The sequence below is a fragment of the Hyposmocoma kahamanoa genome, unplaced genomic scaffold (genome assembly GCF_003589595.1).
Source record: "Hyposmocoma kahamanoa isolate Upper Pololo Valley unplaced genomic scaffold, ASM358959v1 100021, whole genome shotgun sequence".
Taxonomy (NCBI): domain Eukaryota; kingdom Metazoa; phylum Arthropoda; class Insecta; order Lepidoptera; family Cosmopterigidae; genus Hyposmocoma; species Hyposmocoma kahamanoa.
This window is the reverse complement of record NW_020653200.1, coordinates 1857990-1881913: the sequence shown is the minus strand read 5'-3', so window position 1 is coordinate 1881913 and position 23924 is coordinate 1857990. Positions and strand designations below refer to the sequence as shown.

The 23924-nt window shown below is 36.6% G+C and overlaps 1 protein-coding gene across 1 annotated transcript in view; it reads left to right on the top strand.

Moving 5' to 3' along the window:
* The window catches only part of LOC113240194, a 124054-nt gene that overhangs the window by 9003 nt on the left and 91127 nt on the right, over positions 1-23924 (top strand). The window contains exons 4-15 of the mRNA XM_026477444.1: positions 8908-9266; positions 9342-9875; positions 10054-10206; positions 10464-10646; positions 10729-10848; positions 11228-11329; positions 11619-11726; positions 15531-15692; positions 17079-17183; positions 17941-18036; positions 18337-18462; positions 18820-18867. Coding sequence (XP_026333229.1) covers positions 8908-9266; positions 9342-9875; positions 10054-10206; positions 10464-10646; positions 10729-10848; positions 11228-11329; positions 11619-11726; positions 15531-15692; positions 17079-17183; positions 17941-18036; positions 18337-18462; positions 18820-18867 — 2096 coding nt within the window. The remainder of the gene's footprint in view (positions 1-8907; positions 9267-9341; positions 9876-10053; positions 10207-10463; positions 10647-10728; positions 10849-11227; positions 11330-11618; positions 11727-15530; positions 15693-17078; positions 17184-17940; positions 18037-18336; positions 18463-18819; positions 18868-23924) is intronic.

Genomic DNA, 23924 nt, shown 5'->3' with positions numbered 1-23924 from the left:
ATATAAATTTTATGTTAGCAGGAACATGACGGTCACATGATCGGTTATAATTATAACATTTTAATTAAAAAAAACAGGCCTCGAAAATTGGTGGAATTACACGTATTTGTCAAATTTTATTGCAATTAGTTAACGGAAAGTGAGTGAAATGCAATAAACCGGATTCAGGGTGCCTTTCCACCAGAGATGTGCGAGGTAGCGGGGCGGTGCGAGGATGCTCTTTGCGGTGTGATGAGGTGAGCGGTGGCAATGTGTCAGTGTCAGTTAGTCTCATACTTACAGTAGCTCTAGTTTCCTACACCGTTTTGCACACATTCCTCGCCAGCATCCCTCGCACACATTCCTCGTACACATCTCTCTCGCTATTTTGTATGTACAAATACTCAGCTCCGCTAACCCTTTTCCACCGGAGATGCGCTAAGCTAGGCTAGGAAAGTGAAGTAATCCTATTGGTGGATATTTTCTTCGCACACTGCCTCGCTACGTCGCACATCTCTGGTGGAAAGGCAGCCTTATCCTCTAATTTGCTACTCTTAGAGCCTGTGCACGCGGCGTATTTTATACGCGCCGACGACGCGAGTTTCACGAACACAAACTTTAGAAGCTCAAAAAGCAGATTGTTGCGTTTATATCGATACAGAGGCACACGAGAAGCGCGTTCGAAATACATCTGTATCGCTTTTTACGCACGTTTGAATCGACTTCAAACGCACGAAAACTGTGGATACTAAAGTGAAAGGCTAAATTTATAATTTTCAGTTTCCCGGACCGGTTCAAAATAAACTACGTTTTCCCAATTAATGTTAATTTATTTTTCATCTACGTTTGTCAAATATTATAAAGAGTTTACAACATCCTCCGCTACGGAATATAAAATTAGAAAAATTTTCATACAACCAACGTTTGGAAATAACACAAACACTTAATAATAAAATTTAACACTGAATAAATATTTACAAAATTAACCTATCCGGTAACTTAACATGTCGACCAGAACGTGTGGCAATGCCTGAGGAGATGACCTTGTCCATTCAAGGTATATTTTCGTAGGGTACGGACAGTTCCAGAGGGTATACCTGGAGAGTAGGCCTTAAGGGATCGAACCCTCACTAACACACACAACAATTTGTTTTTATGCGAGCTACTCTGCTACATCCATCGGCTCCTTCAATCATTTCAATAACAATACAGAGAGGCCATTCTACACGCTTCTTTTCTATCCCTAACAAAACCACATCATCAGGTTTAATTGCCCTAGCCCGCTCATAATTATGTTTATGTATAAGCAAACTCAAGTATTCTGAAGTGATTTTTTAAGTCGCTACATAGCTTTGTTACCCAACGCGATTATAAAATGTTACCATCAAAGACTTCAATACTTATGTTATTGTTAGGCAATTTAAGCTGTAAGAAATGTGAAGGTGGAAGCGTAATCTAATTTTCAGAATTGTCCGAAATGTATGTCAAAGGTCTTAAATTGATAATTGCCTCTACATCACACATCACAATAAATAACTCCTGAGAGTTTAGTGCTGCTCTACCTAGCACTCTTTTTATTATAATATCCTTCACAGACCTAACCATCCCAAAACCCTCCCCACCAAGGCGAGGCGGGGGGAATAAAGTGCCAAGCAATTTGACTAATATTACTCTCACGAAAAACGTTACAGGCACCGTGAAAATAAGTTGCATTGTCGCTATATATTGCATCTACCTCTCGTAGCTACAAAACGTCGAAGTGCTAGTAAAAACTCCTCAGTAGATAGAGACAAACATAGTTCAAGATGAACTGCACGGTATACTGCAGACGTGAACAGCACCATCTACCATTTATCGCTAGACTTTAAAATCAAAGGCCCTGCAAAATCCACCCCTGTAACCTGAAAGGGCTGTGCTACATCGAACACGGTCTGCGAGCAACAGTGGCTCAGGAGCTGCACAGGCTTTGGCGCTGAATCTTTTGCAAATTATACATTTTCGTACAGTGCTACGAACCAACCTCCTACCACCGACAATCCAAAATCTTTCACGTAAACTACTTAGTAAATTTGGGATCCAGCATGTAGGTTTTCGCTCTACTATTTTGGACGAACGTGGCAGTTAAATTGGAGTAAATAAAGGTCTCTGTATCGCCACTAATAAATAGGCGTGTTTTTACAAAGAGGCGATTATCAACACTTTTAACAGTTTCCAAGTTTAACTTTCCTTGTATATTATTAACAAAATAATCAGTCTGAATAACTCTAAAAATTCGTCGCTCCGCCACTCGATACTTTTCAATAGATAGCTCCCCACATTGCCGTAGTGCAACCACCAATAAACCGCAAAAACCAGCCTACTAATCTCACTATCTTGTTGTACTGTAATCTTGAAGAAAACCTCTTTTTCGGTACCTATTGAATTAGATAGCGAACAAACAACACCAGAAGAAACAGGTTCTTTAAAACTGCCCTGTCACGGTCGCCACAAGTTGTAGGATACTAAACTGAAAGGCCAAATTTATAATTTTCAGTTTCCCGAATGGATTCAAAAGAAATTACGTTTTCCCACTCATTGTCAATTTGTTTTTCATCTACATCTGTCAAATATTATAAAGAGTTTACAACAACAACAAACGACAACAACAACAAAAAATTGCGTTGCAAGCAAAAAGCTTATACACTCTACTGGTGGTACTGGTGATTTCTCTTAAATCGGCTTTTAACTTTTTTTAAAGTTGCTTCATTTCAAAATCTAACTGAAGTTCAGAATCAAACATTGACCTACTAATAAAACTAAAACTAAAATTAAAACTATATCTTATCAAAATGAGCGATATATGGCCCGACTACAGTTGAGGACAGCAGATGATGCGCGTTTACGGCACCACTGAATTTGTGAACATACATTACTTGGCGGTTTGACGGCGCAAAGTTTTATTCGCAGCGACTGCATCGCATTGGAATCGCCAAAACGCTATTCGTGTGCGCGTCGTCAAAATACGCCGTGTTCATAGGCTCTTAGCACAGACATATATTTATGTATATATAGACGCCGCAAGTACAGCAATTTGTATGAAAACCAAGCGTGGCACATTTTCTGTACCCGCTATGACGTCACAAGAACTATTTAGTGATGGAAACCTCCTTCCGCTAGCTCTAAATCGATTCATTGAACGGAATACGCGTGTTTACGCGTATTCCGTTCAATCAATCGATTCTAAATAGAATAATTTTTGTTCAAGTATTTGTTCATTACAAGTACTTAGTCGTAATATTAATATAGTAGAAAAATACTACAATAAGATAGTTTAGTCCTTTATTTTACATGTTTTTAAAAAATGTATATTACTTAAAAAAAATTAAGACTTTAATTTTTAATCGACTTCAAATATTAATATTATTCTCCTTCCAGTAAAATGAGCTTATTATAACATCCTTTTGTAATAGAAGATCTTATCGATGAACTTAAATAATGAAAACGCACGTCAATATATGAACTTGCGACTGCTTTAATTAATTTTACTAGATGGTTTTCAGTTGGCAATTGATGAAATTGATGAATGGCAAGACAAATGAAAATGTTACAGCTGACAAAATATGGTAAAATCTTATTAATCAGAAGAGGTTTACTTTATGACGGCCTCGTGTGAAATTTTTGTGATTTGTTTATTATTTCTCGGATTTCTAACTCTGCATATTTGTATAGCATCTTAGGTGGAATAAACTAGACCACCTTCGTCCTCGAAAGCAACGAACTCATACGTATGACCAACGCCAGGTTTTTGTGAAGACAGCGAACTGTTAATTCTTTGCTTTATATATATTCGTACTACATACCGTACAACATATCCGACGATGTATGTACTTATTTGCTCACTATATTCGGACATTCGAGGCAACGTGCTGGTAAAATTATCTAAATTACAGATACTACTGATAATAGATACTACAAAACTGAAAAAAAAATGAAACGTTACTAAACGACATAATAAAAGAGTTCTAGAATATCTTTATAATATTGCTAAGGTAATAATAATTTTCGTCCCTTTGTTTTCAAAATCGATCAGAATCGAGAACAGTGTTGTCTAAGGTATACATCACTAAATGTTAAATTTGGCAAAAAAAATGTACAAGCGGCCGTACCACGAAACTAAATGCATTATACAAAAGTACGTTCGTTTGATATTCATGGCGTATTAGCAAAAAATCACAAATATATCCCACCAAGTAAAAACCGCAATGCATTACAAATCATGAGGCATACACTCGGTTGCATATTTGTTTTCTCGAAACTCATACAAAACCAAAATAATTGTTATTAAAATAAATTATCATCATCATCATCAACCCTTTTATACTTTCCACTGTTGGGCACGGGTCTCCCTTTAGACGAGGGTTTAGGCCACAGTCCGCCACGTTGGCCCAATGCGGGTTGGGGACATCACACGTTTTCCGAGGATTGTGAACCTTCTTCAACGTGCAGGTTTCATCACGATGTTTTCTGAATAATAAACTTCAAATTGAATTCCGCACATGAATTCCGAGAAAGTCAGAGGTGCGAGCCCGGATTCGAAACCACGATCCTCTGCTTGAGAGGCCGTAGGCCAAACCATTAGGCTACCACGGCTTTTAAAATAAATTATGCATCTTCTGGAATATTAAGTTAATGTTACGTTGGAATATTTTCTTCAAATTTAAAAGGGACCACTACCACCTTTACAACAAAAGAAAAAACCATCGATATCGGTTCATCGATATCGGTTCACAGATATCTGAGTAATCGCGTATCTTACACCATTGACATCTTACACATCAAAAATACTGTCCAATTGAGAACCTCCTTCTTTATTTGAAGTTGGTTAAAAATCATAACGTAGCATATTTCCTTACTTTTGCCTACATTGAAACACACGCCTTTGTTCTCTTTTACTTAATGAAATATAATTATTGGCAGCGACTTAATCAATCAATCAGTTACTTTTTGGAGGGATTTCTACTACTCTTTCAATAATATAACAAACACTTCGGCAAACTTTCCCTTTAATGTTAAATCCATCGAATCCCACAAAATTCGCGTGAAAATCTCGCTTTGGCGAGCTGTTAAATAAATGTCAGATTTTATCACTGATGGTGGAGCGGAAAAAATATTCAGCTTCCGTCATCCCCCTGTAGTTATCGCACTACATCCTTAAATGGACTATGCCACATCCATGTCAAATTTCCTGATCTACCAAGAGAGGTAAGATCCTGGGCTCATAACGAAAATCACGTCCACTCTTTGCATGCATTAGAACTTATCACAACTCAGATTAATTACTTTCTGATATGAAAGGCACAGAGACGTTTTTAGTAAAAGTATTTTTTTGGTCACGCATTTAGTCTTTTATTTCTGTACTGTCCGTGAAAAGCTTTAGCACTATCTGAGATGAAAAATATAGTAGATTCTACTTCTGCTGCAACTATAACGTTAGAAATACATACCCATAACTTCAGTTCGTCTCATTAATTAGTCTGTTATTTTTAAATAGCAGAATAAAATAAATCGCCTGTAAATTGGTAGGTGGGGTTCGCCTGTAATTTATATTGACATGAAAACCTACCAGTCGAAAAATACGAATTCTTTTTACCTTACCCATGTGCCTACTTTTTCATGAGCAAAATACATTATTCAATCTGCAACGGGGAGTCAACTCACACTTGCGCAGAGCCGTAGCGTTGCGACGCGTCATGTTTTCACTTACAGCATATTCATCTCTAATTTCCTATTATTAAGGTAAAATTTCTGTTATGCAAATATGGAATCCCACGGGTCGCCCTCTTTGCGCTGAACTGCGACGGGACGAGACAATGGATAATCCAAACATTTGAATGTCTATATAACGTAATATTCATAAAAATATCTTGATCCCCGCTTTAATCGTTACTACAAGGTGTTTTGAATTCGCCAAGTGTACGTCTTTTCTTCCATAACTCGTGAACCCAAACTTTCCGTTTTGTTTTTCTCCCTTCAGCTTCTGATATAATTTCAGTTTCTTCCTCTTCAGCTTCAGATACAAGAGCAATTATAATACGGTTGATAACAACCATTGTATACTGTCGAGCACGAGGGCCGTTCACGAATGCTCAAAAGTCTCTGGACCTGGTCCAACACTGTGATCCGGGCGCGCTCATGCGAGCTTCTTCGCGCGACGACGACTATGTGCCAGTATGAGTTGAGCCTTAGTGTTGTAAAAAACTAGAGTTCGAGAGTCTACGTTCTAAGACAAGAGATTCCACTGCTTGGTGTATAATGAGCCTGTAGAGGTTGCGAATAGACTTGAGTTCGCCATTAGCCCTATATTTTAATATTTTAGGACTCGACTCCAATTCACAAGTTTCGACTCTTAAAGACAGAGATTCTACTGTACGATGTATTATGAGCCTATCGAGGTTCCGAATAGACTTGAGTTTGACATTAGTACTCGAGTCAACGAGTCGAACTCCAGTCTGATAAGTACCTACTCAGTAGTGGTATGGTGTGGGGTGTTAAACTATAGTATAATTATAAATCGGATCGAAGGATTTTTTCTGAGTGTTCGATCTTTGTATTAATAATTATAGTATAATTCATTATTAGTGCCTGACTACTTTTTTCTTTAAATCATCATATTGGGTTTTTATTATTTATTTAATTCGTGGGCAAATAGTAGTCGTTCAGTAAAATTGAACCTTGCTTGTGTACTCGTGACTTTGTAGAGTTGATTGAGTCGCTTCGAGTCGAGTTTTGGAACTCGAGTTTTGTTCAAGACTCGAGGTAGATTTACGATTCGAGTTCTTTTTAGACTCGAGCCTGTGCTCCGGAGACGCGTGCGCGACTCGTATGTGAGTGTATGGTTCACTAAGTATGCGAGTGTTTTAGGGAACCGTACAAAATTGAGTCGAGTTTATAAATATAGACTCACGGACTTCGAATTTTTTACAACACTAGAGGGCGTTCGTGCTTCTCATCACAAAATTTTTAACTTCAGCCATTTTCAATGAAGTTTAGAATATTTTCAATCCACTTAAATTCTGTCTTCTTTATCTGAGACAAAGAAATATTTATTTAATAGAATCAAATTAACTAATTACCTTTCCGATTTCCGAACTTTCGCTATTGCCACTTCCAGCTCAAGTAATGAGGTAAAAATTAATTTAAAATTATGATAATTATTGATACAAAGATCGAACAAAGATACAATCCTTCGATCCGGTTGGCCTCGAACCAGCACCTATTTGCCAGACCGGGGATGACCACTCTCCCGAATGAGCTACGGAACGAATCTACAGACTTCACGAATTTCTCTATGTGTTTGCTGCCAATCTTTGTAAATAACTTAAACGACTTTCTCTCATAGCGCCATCTGTAAGAAACCTATGAAGGTATTTTTTTCATTGATCCAGGTAGCTTTGCTGACAAGAGACTCAGTTTTAGATTTGTGTTTCAATATACTATCGCTCCGTATTATTTTTGATCATCATTTAAATACGTTTGCAAATGTCGTGTGGGGTACATAAAAAAAATTACTATATTTTTGATTTGCCTAGTAGAACGCAAGATTTGATATGATCTATTAAAATGTCATTTGAGAGTCGTTGTTTCCAAACCTGCCCTTAACCAATAAGTAAAATATTTGTACATTGAAGGATTTGCAGTACATTATATCATGGTTCTTGCTTATTATTCTTCGTGGTTTATTCTCTTCTCCCTGCCTGTAAAGGCGAATTCGGACCCGATCTCATTGACATTCAGTCGATTCGATGTATTCATTATTAACCACTGTTTCTTTTGATATCTGTCAAACCTAACAGCGACATTGGCTTATACGGTAACAATGAGCTACCGTTCTGTCTTCCGCATGACGTGATCGGAAGGTTCTCGACGACACCCCGGAGTGAACTAATATTTGTTTAATTAAATTTTTATTGAATTGATATTCAATTATTTTTTGTAAAATTAGTCCACTAGTTTGTTATAATTATTAATACAATAATAATATTTATAATCAAATTTATAATTATAATCAAATTTATATATTATTATAATCATATTTATAATTTTATAATCAAATAATATTTGAATGGTAAACTATTATTAATAGCGACTTTTGAAGCATTACATCACATTATTAGAAAATTGTATACAGAAACATTTTCAATTATAGTTATGAAAAAATATGCAAGTAAAAATATTAACATTATAATGTTCGTTTTATCGATTTGAGCAGGCGGGGTGTAAGAAAGTATTTCATTATTTTTTTACAAATCTGAATGTTTAATCTTAACCTTGAATTGTCTCGTCAAGAGAGGCATGAATCTTGATGTCGTAAAGTTCAGGAACGCCACAGGCAAAAATCTATTATTTATTGTGTACCATAAGTAGTTACACGCTAACTAAACGTAACTCGTAAATAATTTGCGATACAATTCGATAAGTTTATGAGGTAATGTTGTCATCACGCACGTGGCTTTCAAGGCTAACATTACCTACCTACTACAAATATTTTAATATTTTTTTTACCTTAGTCCTATCCACCATTTTAAAATATAATATATAACCTGGGCCAGGCTGCATAACAAAACAAAATAAATTGATGCCATTGGATAGAATTTTCACTATGTTAACATTATTTTTCAGGATTTAGTGCAATATTCACTTGGGCAACAAATATTTCTTGCTACTTTTTCTAAGGTGCTATGTTCACAGTAAATAGTGGCTTAACAAAAAATATAAGTACTCTGCTACACATTCACGGACGGTACAGTCATACCGGTTCTCCTAACAAAATTTAACACCTTACATTTACCGGGTTGTGGTAAGTGTGAAAAGTGAGCTTATGAGTTTCTAATATTAGTAGATTGTATTAATTGTTACTCCTAGATATTAAATTCATAATTGGTTTTTCAGTACAGTATATGCGGACAGTGACTCATCCAAATCATTTTTGCAATACACACATAGCAAGGACAATGACGTTTTGGTCTATAGGATTTCAAAACATAATCTAAAAGAGGATGAAAATAATAAGTTAAATGTAGACCCGCTAACAGACAAATCTGTCGCAGCAATTTCAGAGAAATCTGAAGTAGAAAGCGAAGACTTGTTCAAAATAGTTCGTGAGTTGTTGGACCACGAGTTCATAGGGCGACGTTCGTCGGTGTATTTGCTTGTTTCCTCAAACGAGGCGGATTCTGACGCCTCTTCTGAAGCGAATGACTCTATCATCAATATCAAATTATGCGGATTTAAAAACAGCAAAGATAAAGGTACTCTGAATTATTCTAAAATAATTCAGTAATTTTAGAAAGTATGACAAATACCCCAATTATCTTTATTTTTAGGTAACAGCATTAACAGCATTCAAGTACTTTTTAGCAATAAAACGGAAAAAAAGAAAGCAAATGACACACTTATGATTGAAGTTACAGCTGAACAGTTTTATAAAAAAGATCGAAAACTTCATGGATTTACCTCGAAAGAGTCAACGGATACCAAGAACTTTAATGATATAGATAAACAGAATCGCAAAGTACATATAAATACGTTTAAATGCAATCCCATTACTAAAAAAACAAAATATGCTAAGCGCAATATTTATAGACACGATGTTCGAAGAACAGTTTTGATGCACCACCAAAGCACAATAACTGAAGTCAACAAAAGTACTGGTACTATGACGCATTGTGGAATTACGGCAGAACGACCTTTTGAAGAGCATTGTCGTGATGCTAAAATGAATACGTCTGCCGCTGCCGATAGACCACGCTGGTGTCGCCAACACTCTGCACCCAATCTTGCCGAGCCCGTCAAGTTGATTTCGTCCAATGTGCAGTTCATTGGTAATATCAATATATTACCAGAAAAAGTACCTAGAGGTAAAGGTTTATCATTCGTACCATGCTTAAAAACTAAACATTTATAATAAAACTTGGAGAAATTAATATTTTACACAACAGTAGAGCCTCGCATCTTGGCCAGACTCCACAGCTTGGAGAGCATCTCTTAAGTATTGGTTTATGTTAAGAAAGTACACGTGGATTGTTATGGTTCCAGGTATAACGCCAGAAATATTTTTAAGCTTTGGTGAAAACTTGATGTGGCAATGTAAAGACCCTTCGCCAGAACAACTTTTGGGGCGGATAGGCAGAATGGGCAGTGAAGGTACACTAAGCTTCGCAAATGCTTTCCCTGAGTGCTTTAAAGAAGGTAATTATGTTAGTCCAAGGTCAACACATTCTAGAGGCACGCAAGATTCGCGAAATTTTCCAGTTCTGCACCATTTCTTGGAATTGTTATTTCTCCAGGAATGCCGTGCGTAGTTCAGCCTGCATACACATCACAGTGCGCTTACAAGATCCGTCTTCTAAGCTTATAGTATTATATTTCTAGACATTGTTCATAGTTGTGAACAATTTATTTTTTTAAATTCTCTATTTGTGAATGCTTATTTGTTTCTTTTGTAGACACGCAAAAAACTTCGTACCTCAAATGTTCGTGTGATTATCGACGGAAGGCACTATTTCGCGAGGGTTTTTCAAATGGAACGCGAACGGAACCACCTCCAACAAAGTTCGGGACGTACCCGCGAGTTTGTTACCAATCATCCTTTGGCACTACTCACAAACCTATCGTACGAGATCAATCAGGTATCCCTTCTATTGTAGTATTAAATTCAGTAACCTAATATTATTTCGCTGCGGATATACCACCAATGTGTTATCTTCACAGGACAAACGCACAAAAAAGTATGCTCTAGTTGTACCCGTCGCCTCGGTCGTCGAATAAAAAATTGCGACCATAACCTGTCGGAGGACGACGAAGACATTTGGATTGAAGAAACTAAAAAACGTAAACCTTTTAAACTTAAATGACTTTGCTTAATTATAGATACAACTAAGTAAGGATACGTTATGCCCAACATCTATCAAAGCAGAGCGGGGAAGAACTGTTTTGGGACCCAAGAGAGAAAAATTGGTTATTTTGACTTCTCGACACCGCTCTTGGATGTGAGATAAAGTCAAAATTGAATCTCCAATTGTAGTTCTCTGCTTCGCTTTCGAAATAGCGCTTGTCCATTCCGCTATGGTAGATAATAAATTTTAGTATTGCAAAAGCGGTTCCATTCCATAAGACGGATCATCTGACAGTTTGCGGTTTTAGTATGTTGTGGTGTGCTCAGGATGTTTCATTAAAAACTGGACTGTACTAAATTGATTCCTTTTTTCAGAATCACTTACGTACAATGCAAAATATAACAAACATCACCGGAAACGAAAGATGTTGAAATCTTCTAGAAACGATTTAATTTCTTACCAGCCAGGTGACATCGGTGCGTTTCGTTTCGTCGTCGTTAATTTAAGATCGTGTGACCGTTTCTGTATCCGACCGAGTTTAACACCTATTAACATTAGTCAAAGTCAAGTTTTATTTTGCTAAATTACATTAAAAATATGGACTGTGAGCGATAGAGACATGGACGGTCAGCTTTTCGAAACATTAATTTTTTTTTGTATTTTTTTTTCATATGTATTTACTAATATAAGTACTTACTATTCTTACTACTACTTGACTATTCGTTTATTAATATTCTCATTGACATTTGTTTTTCTGTTTCGTAGCAAGTCTTGGCAGTTGTCGTGCTACCTACTGCGAGGTGAACGTAACCGGGGTGCCATCCCTACGGTCTACACTGCATCAGTATTTCTGCCAACATGAAAGGAGGAAAGGTAACGTGTTATAATCTACGTTAAAACTTTTGGTACCTGGTTTATCAGTTAATAGCATCGAGTATGCAACCAGAAATAGAGACAAAAATGTCATTTAATTTGTTTGAAAATTATTCTGCCAAATTATTACGATGACAACTGCACTCCGATTGGCCAGCCTGAATTCGAACAACTATTGACGAGTGTGTCAATTGTTTCACTTCAAATCGGCCAATTTAACTTGACCTTTGCTATAATGGACGAAAATTGAAAAATTGCATATTTTATATTTACTTACCGATGAAATGTGATTGTTTTGTAATGAAATGGTTTGCTGTTTTTCCCACACCACCGAATGGAATTGCTCTCCATGTTTAGAAGTATTATCTTCATTACAATAAGCAGAATATTTTTGGATTATACGGAGTAGTACTCACAGGTCAGTTGTTGGCGCTGTACTATTTCAGCTTTCTAATGCGCTAACGCAAGTTGATATTAGTTATATTATGTATTATTAACCGACTTCAAAAAAGGAGGAGGTTCTCATTTCGACTGTATGTTCTTTTTTTTGTATTTATGTTACGCGATAACTCCGGTATTTGTGAACTGGTTTTCATGATTCTTTTTTTGTTGGAAAGGGGGTACTTGCATAGTGGTCCCATTTCATTTTGAAAAAAATCATCCACCTCGAAGGGTGGCTGTTCACGCATGAAGATTCATTTTTATTAATAGCGCCTAACTTTAATTTAGGAGCAATTACTTTAATGGTTGATTTTGCTATTTTTCCATTCAAGGCGTTTTTCTCTCAATATGCTTTGAGTAGTGAGAACCGATTATTATTATCTCCAGTGTCAAGTCCTGTATAGTGGCGAACAAGGGAATATTTCAATAAACCTTAGCAAATAGACGTATTTCCACATACTTTTAAGATCGGTGTTTTTCAGTATTCTGTGCTGAGATTATTTATGGTTATATACTCGATAGTTAATAGACTACAAATCGACTTTTTCGATTTAACTCAGTTTAAACCATTTAACCATTTAAACCATTTAAACCATTTATTTCCACACACATAAGATACATGAAATAAGAAGATCAGATTATTTGTATATAAAATATTTGAAAGAAGAAAAAAAAAAAAATTTAATAAGTAAGTGATTTGTGTGTGGGGGACAGTCTCAGCATTCACTGAGCGACAACAGTCACTCAGCACTGGTTTTCAGCCTGCCCCCGACCTCAGTAAATACATGTGCATTACGGGCCTGTTCCGCAAACTTAATTTAAATTAATGTAAGTTAACACTTATAATTGTAATCCATTGTATACAACTAAAAAAAAAAAAATGGTAATAATAAATAAACATTTAAAAGAAAACAATAATTATCTAATAATAAAATCTGAAATGTTAATAAAATTAAATTAAATTCATGAATAATAATTTTACAAAGAAATTTAAAAATTACTAATATTTTGCTTACACTAAACCAAACCAATCATTTTCCGTATATTGAAACAATAACTTCAATAACAGCTGCAACACAATGAATATAAAAGCATTTGAAATTGACAAGTAATGTTTATTGCCACAAAAAAACAGAACTAGTACAGGGGTGTCTCTTTCTGTTTGGCCAGCTCTACTTGTTTCAGTTGATATTTAACTGTGTATAGGGACTTTCTGTTACGTAAAGGTGGCGGAAGATTATTCCAAATTTTCGAAGCGGCGTATTTAAAACAGCCCCTGAACCCCATTGTCTTGTGCTTCGGAACCACTAAAAGATTTGCGACTCTACTACGTGTATTCCTTTCTTGAAAATCTTTAACCCATTTTAGTTTATCGAATAGGTATTTTGGTTTATTTTTTGTTATAATATTATGTATTAAGCACGTAAGATGTATCTGTCTTCTAGCATCCATTTTTAACATATTTTTTCCGTTGAGATACGGAGTGACATGTGCTCGTCTAGGGATAGAGTAACAGAAACGAGCGCATGCATTTTGGACGCGTTGAATAGCTGTTTTTGTTTTCTTATATAAACGGGGGCCATAGACTGTGTCACAATATGTAAAACGTGACAGTACCAAGGTTTCAACCAGCAACTGTCTAACACCTTCTGACAAGTACTTCCGGATTCCATACAGCAACTTCAGCCGGTAAAACGCATTTCTAATTGTGATATTGACGTGATCCAGATAGCGTAGCTCCCCATCCATAGTTAGACCAAGGTTTTTTGCCGTTGGCACTCTTACAATGTTTCTATTTCCTATTGTAAGCTTCGGATTGCAGTCAATAATTTTTCTTTGTTGTGTCTTAGTTCCGATCACCATATATTTGGACTTACTAGCATTTAATACTAGTGAGTTGTGGCGGGCCCACTCGTAGATGGAGTTTAAGTCTTCATTTATATGCCTGGTTGCTACCTCTGTCTGATCCGGATTAAATGATAGGTAAATCTGCGTGTCGTCGGCATACAGGTGCGTTTTGCAGTGTTTTATTCTTTGTGGTAAGTCAGCTGTGTAGAGTGCAAAGAGAATTGGACTCATAATGGATCCCTGTGGCGTACCTCTACTATTGGTCTTCAGTTCTGATCTCAATATCTCTCCCTGCTCTGACTCGACCTCAACGTACTGTTCTCTGCCGGTGAGAAATGAGCGGAACCATTCACAACTTAAAATTGAAATGCCATAGTAACACAGCTTTTGTACGACTAGTTCGATGTCGAGACAGTCGAACGCTCTTGAGAAATCCAACAACACGAGTATACTGCCCATTCCCCTGTCCGAAGCTTCCAGCATGTCATCTGTTACATGTGCCAATGCTGTGTCAGTGCTATGTCCACTTCTAAATCCAGACTGTGTGTCTGGTAAAATACCTGGTAAGTTACCCTTACACGTTACCTGAACCAATTTTGAAAAGCTCAAACTTACCAAAATTGGTCCTACCAAGAATTGAAGCTAGGACCTTCTCATCCAGCGCCCATAGTGCGAACCGTGGTTGAAGAGGACGATATGGACTATATGAGAATGTAAAAAGGAGTAACAAAAGGCGGAAATGAGCACAAATACTAAGTTGAAACTCTTGTTGAATCTCTCAACTCAAAAACTTAACAATTAGACTGACAATAAATAACAATAATTCAAAACAAAAATATAGGTAAAAAAATATCAATATAAAAAAGCTAAGAGCTTGCGACAGTACGGCCACCGAAGTCGAAATTGATAATTCTTGCAATACAAACCTCTAGCTATAAAAAGAAATAAAAATATTTTTTAACGAATTCAAAATATCCAACGTGAAGACGCTCGATAGTGTGGGGATTTCGTGTTACTTTTAATAAGGTTATACGATAGTATTTTGATGGAAGCGAAAGGTCTCATCAATTATAATATCTCTTTGAGAATTTTATTTCTAGGTTGTGGTCATTAAACAAATAAGTGTTTTGTTTAGAATGGCGTTAAAGGATTTCGGCGGTTTAACTCTCCGCATATACTCCGCAATAATTTTCGGCTGGTCGTATTTATAAGTCAAGGACAATAGAAGCTAACTCTAGTGATAAAATTGTAATAAATAAATTTAAGTAAATAAACATTGGACAACATTACATACGTTGTTCCGATCCCAAAGTAAGTAACTAAAGCACTTGCGTTGTCGAAATCGGAAACAATCACCGCACCGCGAACATCCAGACCCCAAACGATATAGATTCAACGTAGCGCGCCTAAAGACACAGAAGTGACATCGCCATGTAGAATAATCTCATGAATTTTGTAAAATAGTAACAGTATTGTAGTACCTATGTGATATCCATATAAAGTCCTTTCATTTAGGGGAAGTATACGCAGTTCCATCATGCTCGTGCTGTATGTCGCCTCACCAGAATTCCACAGTACTTGATCTCATCAATTACAAGAAAGACAAGAAAGTGAAGAGGGAACGACAATCCAGTGTTGTGAGAGCTCTTCGAGCGGGTACTGGACCTATAATACCACGTATGTTTCGTCTAAATTATCCGAATGGCCACATGTTCGCCAAAAAGAACGCGGTTTATGATTAATTGTCGTGCGAAATCAGAGTGCGGGGTTCTCAAATATTTGTAGACAAATATAAGACAACATCACATACGAGACAATATACAAAAGTTAGTTTTCTACACTGACCCGTCTGGGGATCGAACCCGGATCGAAATGAAGTATAGGCATTGATGCCTGCATCAATGCCTACACTTCATTTCGCTCAGAGTGCGGGGTTGTCACGTTACTATTTAAGTTGTACCTACAGCATATAAACATATTTAAAAAAAAATAAGGTGTTTATCAGTGTTCTCGTGCTATATTGAAGAAATCTTTGTTAAATGCAGTCTCACGTGTTCAGATTCTTAAACCAGTATCGCGGATTGGTATCACGATTATGGGAGTATGATTTTTATGAAATAGAAATGAATTGCTAAACAATTCTGATTTGAGTGACTCTTGTTGAAACCACCATACACACTAATAAACAAGTCTACTATTTGATGTCGTTTTTTAAACACCGAGCGATCGCTTCATTTAAATGGCGCGTGAGACGGACGGCATACTGTATGCAACGTGAGTGCATCGCCAAATTATCGAATGTGTGCGTTCGTACGGCATGCACTCATACAAGCCATGTGGCCACGTTTGTATGGAGTTACCCCACTCGTGCAAATACGATCCGATAACCGCATTGATATGATTTGCTCCTAATAGCATGCACTTGTTTTTGATTATCGGAGTCCACAATAATTTTTCATTTTTATTATGTCGTCAATTAGATAAAGTGGTTACCATACAACTTTGCTGGTTTTATACTATGAATCGATAGAATTTATTTCAGATATATGTCTTTTTTTATAATATTAAGTGACGGGACAAACAAGTCGTGTGGCTGATGGTAAGCTACACGCCTGTTCGTAACAGTTGCAGTGCCACTCAGAGCTTTAAATCGCAAAGATCTAAAGGTACTGCCACTGCGCTCGTCACCCTGAGATATAAGTTGCCAAGTCCCATGTGCCTATAATTTCACCTGAACACTTACCCTTCAAAACGTAAACCGAAATGAAGACATTACTACTTGGCGGCAGAAGTGATAAGGTGGCAGTACTTCCCTGGACAAGCTCTACTGCTATTAAAGGAGTTCTACTGCTACTAAGTTATAGTCCATACAGTATTAGTAGGTACTTGAGAAACGATGTAATATGCTAAATGTTAATTTTTATGAACATAATGTTAGATGTTTCAATTTTGTTAGAAAGTCATAAGGTTCTACCGTTTAGTCTTTCACCAGTGCGACATATATATTTAATTTACCTACGATTTGGTAAGTTATAGTTTATACAATACACTATGGTCGTACAGAGAGACGACCATCATGCGAGCCGTGTTGCTGCGCGGCGCGGAATATTTGCGAGGAGCAGAAGTCGAAAGAGGACGACGCTGCTAGTGCTGCCGTTCTTTCATCAGGTATCCGAGTACAATGTAGTCGATTTTAGACAACAGGAGAACATGGGTCATGGCTCATGGGAAATGGCATATACTATACATTTTATTAGAGCAGTTTGCATTATAAGCGTAGTCGTTCCTTCACCTCCAGTGCCCTCCGTATAACTTGTGTAGGTGTAGATTATACTTGGTTCCACGTGGATGATAATTATTGTAAACTACTTCATGAATTCGTTAAAAATTAAATTGGAAAGACTGACTGAAGATCTGCTCTCGAGTCATAGACTGTTTGGTGGCCGGGTGGAACCCACTGCTCAATAAATTATAAAATTTTGTTTTCCAAAATCAAATTATCCCGGCTGTGGATGGCGGTTACGTTTTAGTGACCATCCAAATTTTTTAAGCATTGGGACAAATAATAATAATTATAATAATTCTTTATTTCGGACCATAAAATATCCATAGTATGCTAGTAAAAGAACTTATATCAAGGTTAGTAATAATCATTGCAACTTAATTATATTTCGAACTGGGCTACGCCCTTAACTTGCACTATCCAATGTTTCAAGATAGGACAATCATACCTTCCCGTTATAGCATTTAGAAGGCTGTTAGTACTAAGCCTCACGCGACTCATCAGCGAGACAATCTTTTAGCGCATGATGGCCTGAATAAGACTCGATTCTTGAAAAGAACAATTGGTCATTTTTTAAAACGATATCGCAAGTCAGGTTTGTAATGTTTTCATATTTGAAAATAGTGTTAACTATTGTATTAGCAGGCCCGGTGATTGTCGCGCGCTCGTGTACGTCTTTCTGCCGACGAGCCTCAGCGCCCATGTCAGCTCTCGAGATATTGACAACACCTGTTCCAGGTAACCTGTCGTTCGTCGGCTTTTCATCGCTAAACTAGCATCATCGACACTCGTAAGGTTTATAACTGTGATCGCTTTTGTTCAAATATATATTTTTTTTATTTTAAGAGTAGTATTGCGTGTTGACGTAATGTTTACTAAGTTTGATTTTTTGTTATACTTAAAAATATTTTGTAATGGGTACACATACGTGCGTGCTACGGTACAAAGACTTATCAAATAATTTGTATAGAAAGTAAAAATGAAACAAATGACGTGATTAGAACGAGTCACTTTGATCAATAATGTGTTTTTTTACAGGACAATTAATAACGCTGTGCGATCCGTGCGGCCACAAAAGAAAGGGATACATCGAAGTGTTGCACCCTCCACCTTCGCAAAGGACTTCCTTGGCTGCCGGTCTCTACCAAGACATTTACGAAGGATGTACGTGCTTTTCAATAATTGTCCTTGTCAAGGCGACATTGGCACAGGAGTTTTGTAGACCCTTCAAGGCAACACTGTTAACAACAATGATAATCATGAAGCAATTTTTTTTATGTATCTACGGGATATAATAGAAAGGTGCACTGGTAATCGTAATAGAGATCCTGTGTACAAAATAGTAACTTTTTGACATCGCTCTATAAACACAGTTCGGATACAAACATATTTTCAAAATTGTAGTCAAACAACATCTACTATGAAAGATGCTAGAAATGATTTTGGACCGTTATTTTCATTACAGCCTGTATAATTACTAATAGAAGAGTCAATAGTTAATTGATTATTTTATCTTTATAGATGCATGCAATAAATGGGATTACGAGGGCAAACTAGATCAATATACGGGTAAGACATAAATTCCAATGCACTTACTTAATTTTAGTACAGTATTTCTTGACTATTCGCGGTGCGCTTATCTTTTGTGGCAAAGCGGTTAGTACTATGGGCGCTTGATGAGGAGGTTCCGGGTTCGATTTCTGATTTGGCCCAATTTAAGAAACGGCCTTTTTTAAATTGGTTCTGTTCTGGGTATTGCCAGTTATCATTATTCATGACGGCCTCTGTGATCGAGTGGCTTGCACACCGGTTTTCATGGTGTTGCCGTCTCTGAGGACCCGGGTTCGATCCCCAGACGGGTCAATGTAGAAAACTAACTTTTGTATATTGTCTCGTATGTGATGTTGTCTTATACTTATCTACTATTCATGGTACAGGAAATTCCCTAGATCGACGTCAGAAAATTATTCTGATCATCTGGCATTCTATCTAAAATGCGACTTGATTTAAGCGACATTTTGACTTTGCAAGAGAGTAGTATAAACATTGACTTACAAATAAATGGACGACGGGTCTAATACAAAAACCACGAAAAAATGTCCCAAGTCAACCTATTCGAAATTTAAATTGTAATGTCATCGCAGTATCGCGCTGTCAGTAGAACAAATGAAGACTAAAGCGGAGTGTCGCGCTCTGTATACGATTTTAGCGCCTTACAAGTGCGGACACTTTTTAGCGCGGACCCAACGTCCATATAATTGTAAGTCAATGAGTATAAAGTTTTCTTTTTTTGAAAAAATATTCATTGTACAAATTGTATATAACGAAAGAAGATGAAACTTATGACGCATCTTTCATAGATTTTTCACTGAGTCAAGAGTCGCTTGTGCCATATTGCACTATTTTTTTATCAAGGCTGTAGGATTTAACGGTAGAACGAGCAAATACAGATCAATGTACTCATACGTCACAAGGTTTCCAATTTGTTTAAGCAAAAATAAAGTTAGAAAGTAATGCCGTCGTGGGATACCTACTGCTAAAAGGTTTATGTACAAGATTTATAAAAACTGATGTCTGGCAAAATGTATCGATGGCGACAATGTATTTGGGTAGTAAAAAGAAAATGAAATAGAAAATACATTAGTGTTTTGTTTATTGTTGTACGTTTTATTCTTTGAGGTCATTGACTCACAATTATATGGACGTCGGGTCCGCGCTAAAAAGTGTCCGAACTTATAGGGCGTTAAAATCGTATACAGAGCGTCATTCACGCTTTAGTCTTCGTTTGTTCGACTGACAGCGAAGCAAGAAAAATTAGACAGTACTGCGATGACATTACAATTTCAATTCAACGTTTTAGCTTTTCCATATTCCTTTACATGTCACTACGTTTAAATAGGTTGACTTTTGTTTAAATTAATATTATACAATATTAAAAAAAGTTTTTGCTTAAATACTGTTAAAGAATTTAATTCTTGCAATACAAGGTATATAAAACATTACTTTGGTACTCAATTATTTTCCCTTTATTTTAATTCCAAACGCAACGACAATTTTTTTTTATTTTTTTTATTTTTTTAATTAGTTATAAATACTTTTGGTTTACATTTGGTACATTTATAAAACACAATTCAAGCAAACCAGACTCAAATAACACACACATAAAAAACACAAAAACACTATCACACTACACCCAACACAAACTACACCAGATAAAATTGTCTCTGAATTTAAAGGGTACCCATGGATGGACATGGAATGGCATTTCCTCAGAGTGTTTTTGGTTGATATTTTTTATTACTTAAAAATGAATACACACACTGTTATTAAAGACTTAGACGATTTGAGTTTTATAAATTGCCATTCCATAGCCAGAGCTGAGGACTGTTGCACTTTGGTAGATCATTATAATACTAAAATTTTGACAATGAATATTCGTAGCGTCAATCGCAACTTTGACGACTTTATGGTACTTCTAAACAGACTGACATTAAATATTGATATAATAATTTTTACGGAATGTTGGATAAACGAAACTTCAATAATTGGTCAATTAGAAGGTTATATTCAATTTAACACTACAAAGTACATAAATAAAGCTGGTGGTGTTATTGCTTATGTAAAAGAATCCCTATTGCCACAGTGCATCGAGCCGGACGTAAAAGAATCCAACTGCTTAGCTATAATCATAAAAGGATATTTCACGGTTTTAGCTATTTATAGATCCCCATCGTTTAGGAATATTGATACCTTTATGGATTCTCTTCATGACGTAATCAATAACCTCGACAACAATCCGATTTTTGTACTTACCGGTGACATGAACATAAATATACTGGATACCTCAATACATTCACCTGACACCACTGAATACCTGTGCATGATGTCGGAACTGGGATTCCTGTCTGCTGTGGATAAACCCACGAGAAATGAGGCACTTCTTGACCACGTGTTCATATAAGGAAAAACTAGTGCTGAAACTGTTATCATTTCTACATCAGTGACTGACCATAGAACCGTCATTACCGGACTAATGCCTGCAGTAACAACACAATATAAACCTACAATTTACAAAATGCGCTATAATCACAAAAATGTAATTTCTGCACTAAAAAACATTGACTGGTCACGACTACAAGGCGTTCGAAATGTTGAGGATCAAACTAATATTTTTGTTAAAATCATTCGTGACATTCTGGATTCAAACTCTGCAAAAATCAAAGCACGTCGAAAAATAGTAATTTTAAAGCCTTGGATGAATCGAGGTTTGATTCGATGCTCGGAGGTTCGGGACTATTTACATGAGAAAGCCAGAAATAAGCCAAAAAATGATGTAAATTACATAATTTATACAAGATACAGAAACTTCTACGTAGATTTACTAAGAAAAATTAAAACTTCATATAATAGTGACCTACTTAAACTGCACCAGAAGGACAGTAAAAAGTTGTGGAATGCAATAAATACTATCACTCACAGGAAAAATAAATCAAACATATCAGCTAAGATTTTACACATAAAGGAAACTCCGGAAGAATCTGTAAACGCTCTTAATGCTCATTTTACATCTATAGGGAGATCTCTAGCTTATAGTATATTGGAGAAACTAAAGGTGACAGTAGACTCACTAGCAAGAAAAGTTGATACAGCCAGCTCCCCGGTGAACTCCTTCTACCTGAATCCAACTGATTACTATGAGATAGAATCTATAATAAATAGTTTAAAAACAGATAGTGCACCTGGCATAGATGGAATAAACAATAAAGTTATGAAAGACGGCAAAAACTGTATAGTGCCTGCATTGACAGATATCATTAACCTAAGCATGGAATCTGGCGTCGTTCCTAGCGTATTTAAAATAGCAACAATTACCCCAATATACAAGGGAGGGGACGGCACAGATTACAACAATTACAGGCCTATATCTCTGCTCTCTGCTCTCTCCAAAGTCATGGAAAAAGTCGTTAACAAAAGGTTAATGTCGTATTTGGAAGACATGGGAATGCTATCAATGAATCAGTTTGGGTTTAGAAGGGGGAAGTCGACGGAGGGCGCTGTTAGGACTATGACAGAAAAACTATCATCGTATCTGGATAGCGGACAGCCATGTATAGGAGTATTCCTTGACTTAGCCAAGGCCTTTGATACAGTGGCTGTTCCGATACTACTCAAAAAGCTAGAAAAGTTGGGTGTGCGTGGTACAGCATTAAACTGGTTTGATAGTTATCTGGCAGGTAGAAAACAACAAGTTAAGGTAAATGACACTTTTAGCACTGCTAGAGAAGTAGCTTTCGGCGTGCCTCAAGGTAGCGTTCTCGGGCCGACTTTATTTCTAGTATATCTTAACGACCTACCTTTGTTAAAACTGGAAAATGCAGATATAGTATGCTATGCAGACGATACCGCGATAATCTTCCATAATACCACCTGGGAAGAATGTTTTTTGAGTGCAAATAGAGGCATGAGCATAATAAGTAAATGGTTATCGGAAAACCTTCTGACGTTAAACACCAGTAAAACCAAATATTTGTGTTTTTCCAAAACAGCGGCTTCTGCTCCTAAAGTTCAATGTAATATAGTGGTTCATTCTTGTAACTCCGGCATCATCAATACAAATCCCCATTACTGCAGCTGCGACATCATTGCACGATCTAGCACGATCAAATACTTGGGCGTTGTCCTAGATGAACAGCTTACATTTAAAAATCACATTGAGGTTACAGCTGCTCGAGTTAGAAAGATGATATATATATTCAAACAGCTGAGAGACGTTGCTAGTACCGAGCTCTTACACTCAGTTTACACAGCGCTATGTGAACCTATACTTACGTATTGTCTCGAAGTGTGGGGTGCTGCAGCAAAATCTCACCTAATTTGCTTAGACAGGGCACAGAGAGCTGTTTTAAAGGTAATGTGTAAGAAACCCTTCAGGTACCCAACATCCAAGTTATACAGCGAAACTCAGATTTTAAGTGTCAGGAAATTGTATATATTGAGGGCAATCACAAGTACACATAAGACAGTACTGAATGCGGATTACTATGAATCATTGTTAAAAAAACGAGTTTTTAAATTACCACTGCAGCCTGTAAAAACTGTTTTTGCCTCAAGATTCCCCCCTTTTATGTTTTCATTTATTTATAACAAGTTTTTCAAATTACACGACATGAGGGAACTGTCGGTGTATGAAGTTAAAAGAAAAGTAAAACAAGAATTATTAATTATGACTTGTAATGAGTCCGAAACATTGTTGGTACCTATAAAGTGATGAAGACGCTTAACTAGCATGACATTTAAAAAACTCACACACACACGCACAAAAACACACACACACACACACTCACACAAACACGCACAGACCTACTTACAAGTTATTATAATAGTTTTGCCCATATAATGTATTGCCCTGTTAACTTTTCATTTTATTTTCACTTGGTTAAATGTAGTTGTGTGTATTAGTTTTTCATTTTTTCATTAAATATATATTTATATCTTACGAATTTACGAAGGCTCTGTAATGTATGCGATACTCGTTTCACTGTACTAAACGTCCTAAGTGATAACCACGACACAGGCGTGGCCTAGTGTGGTTGTCAGAGTTTAACAAATAGTTGTATCTTGTTCTG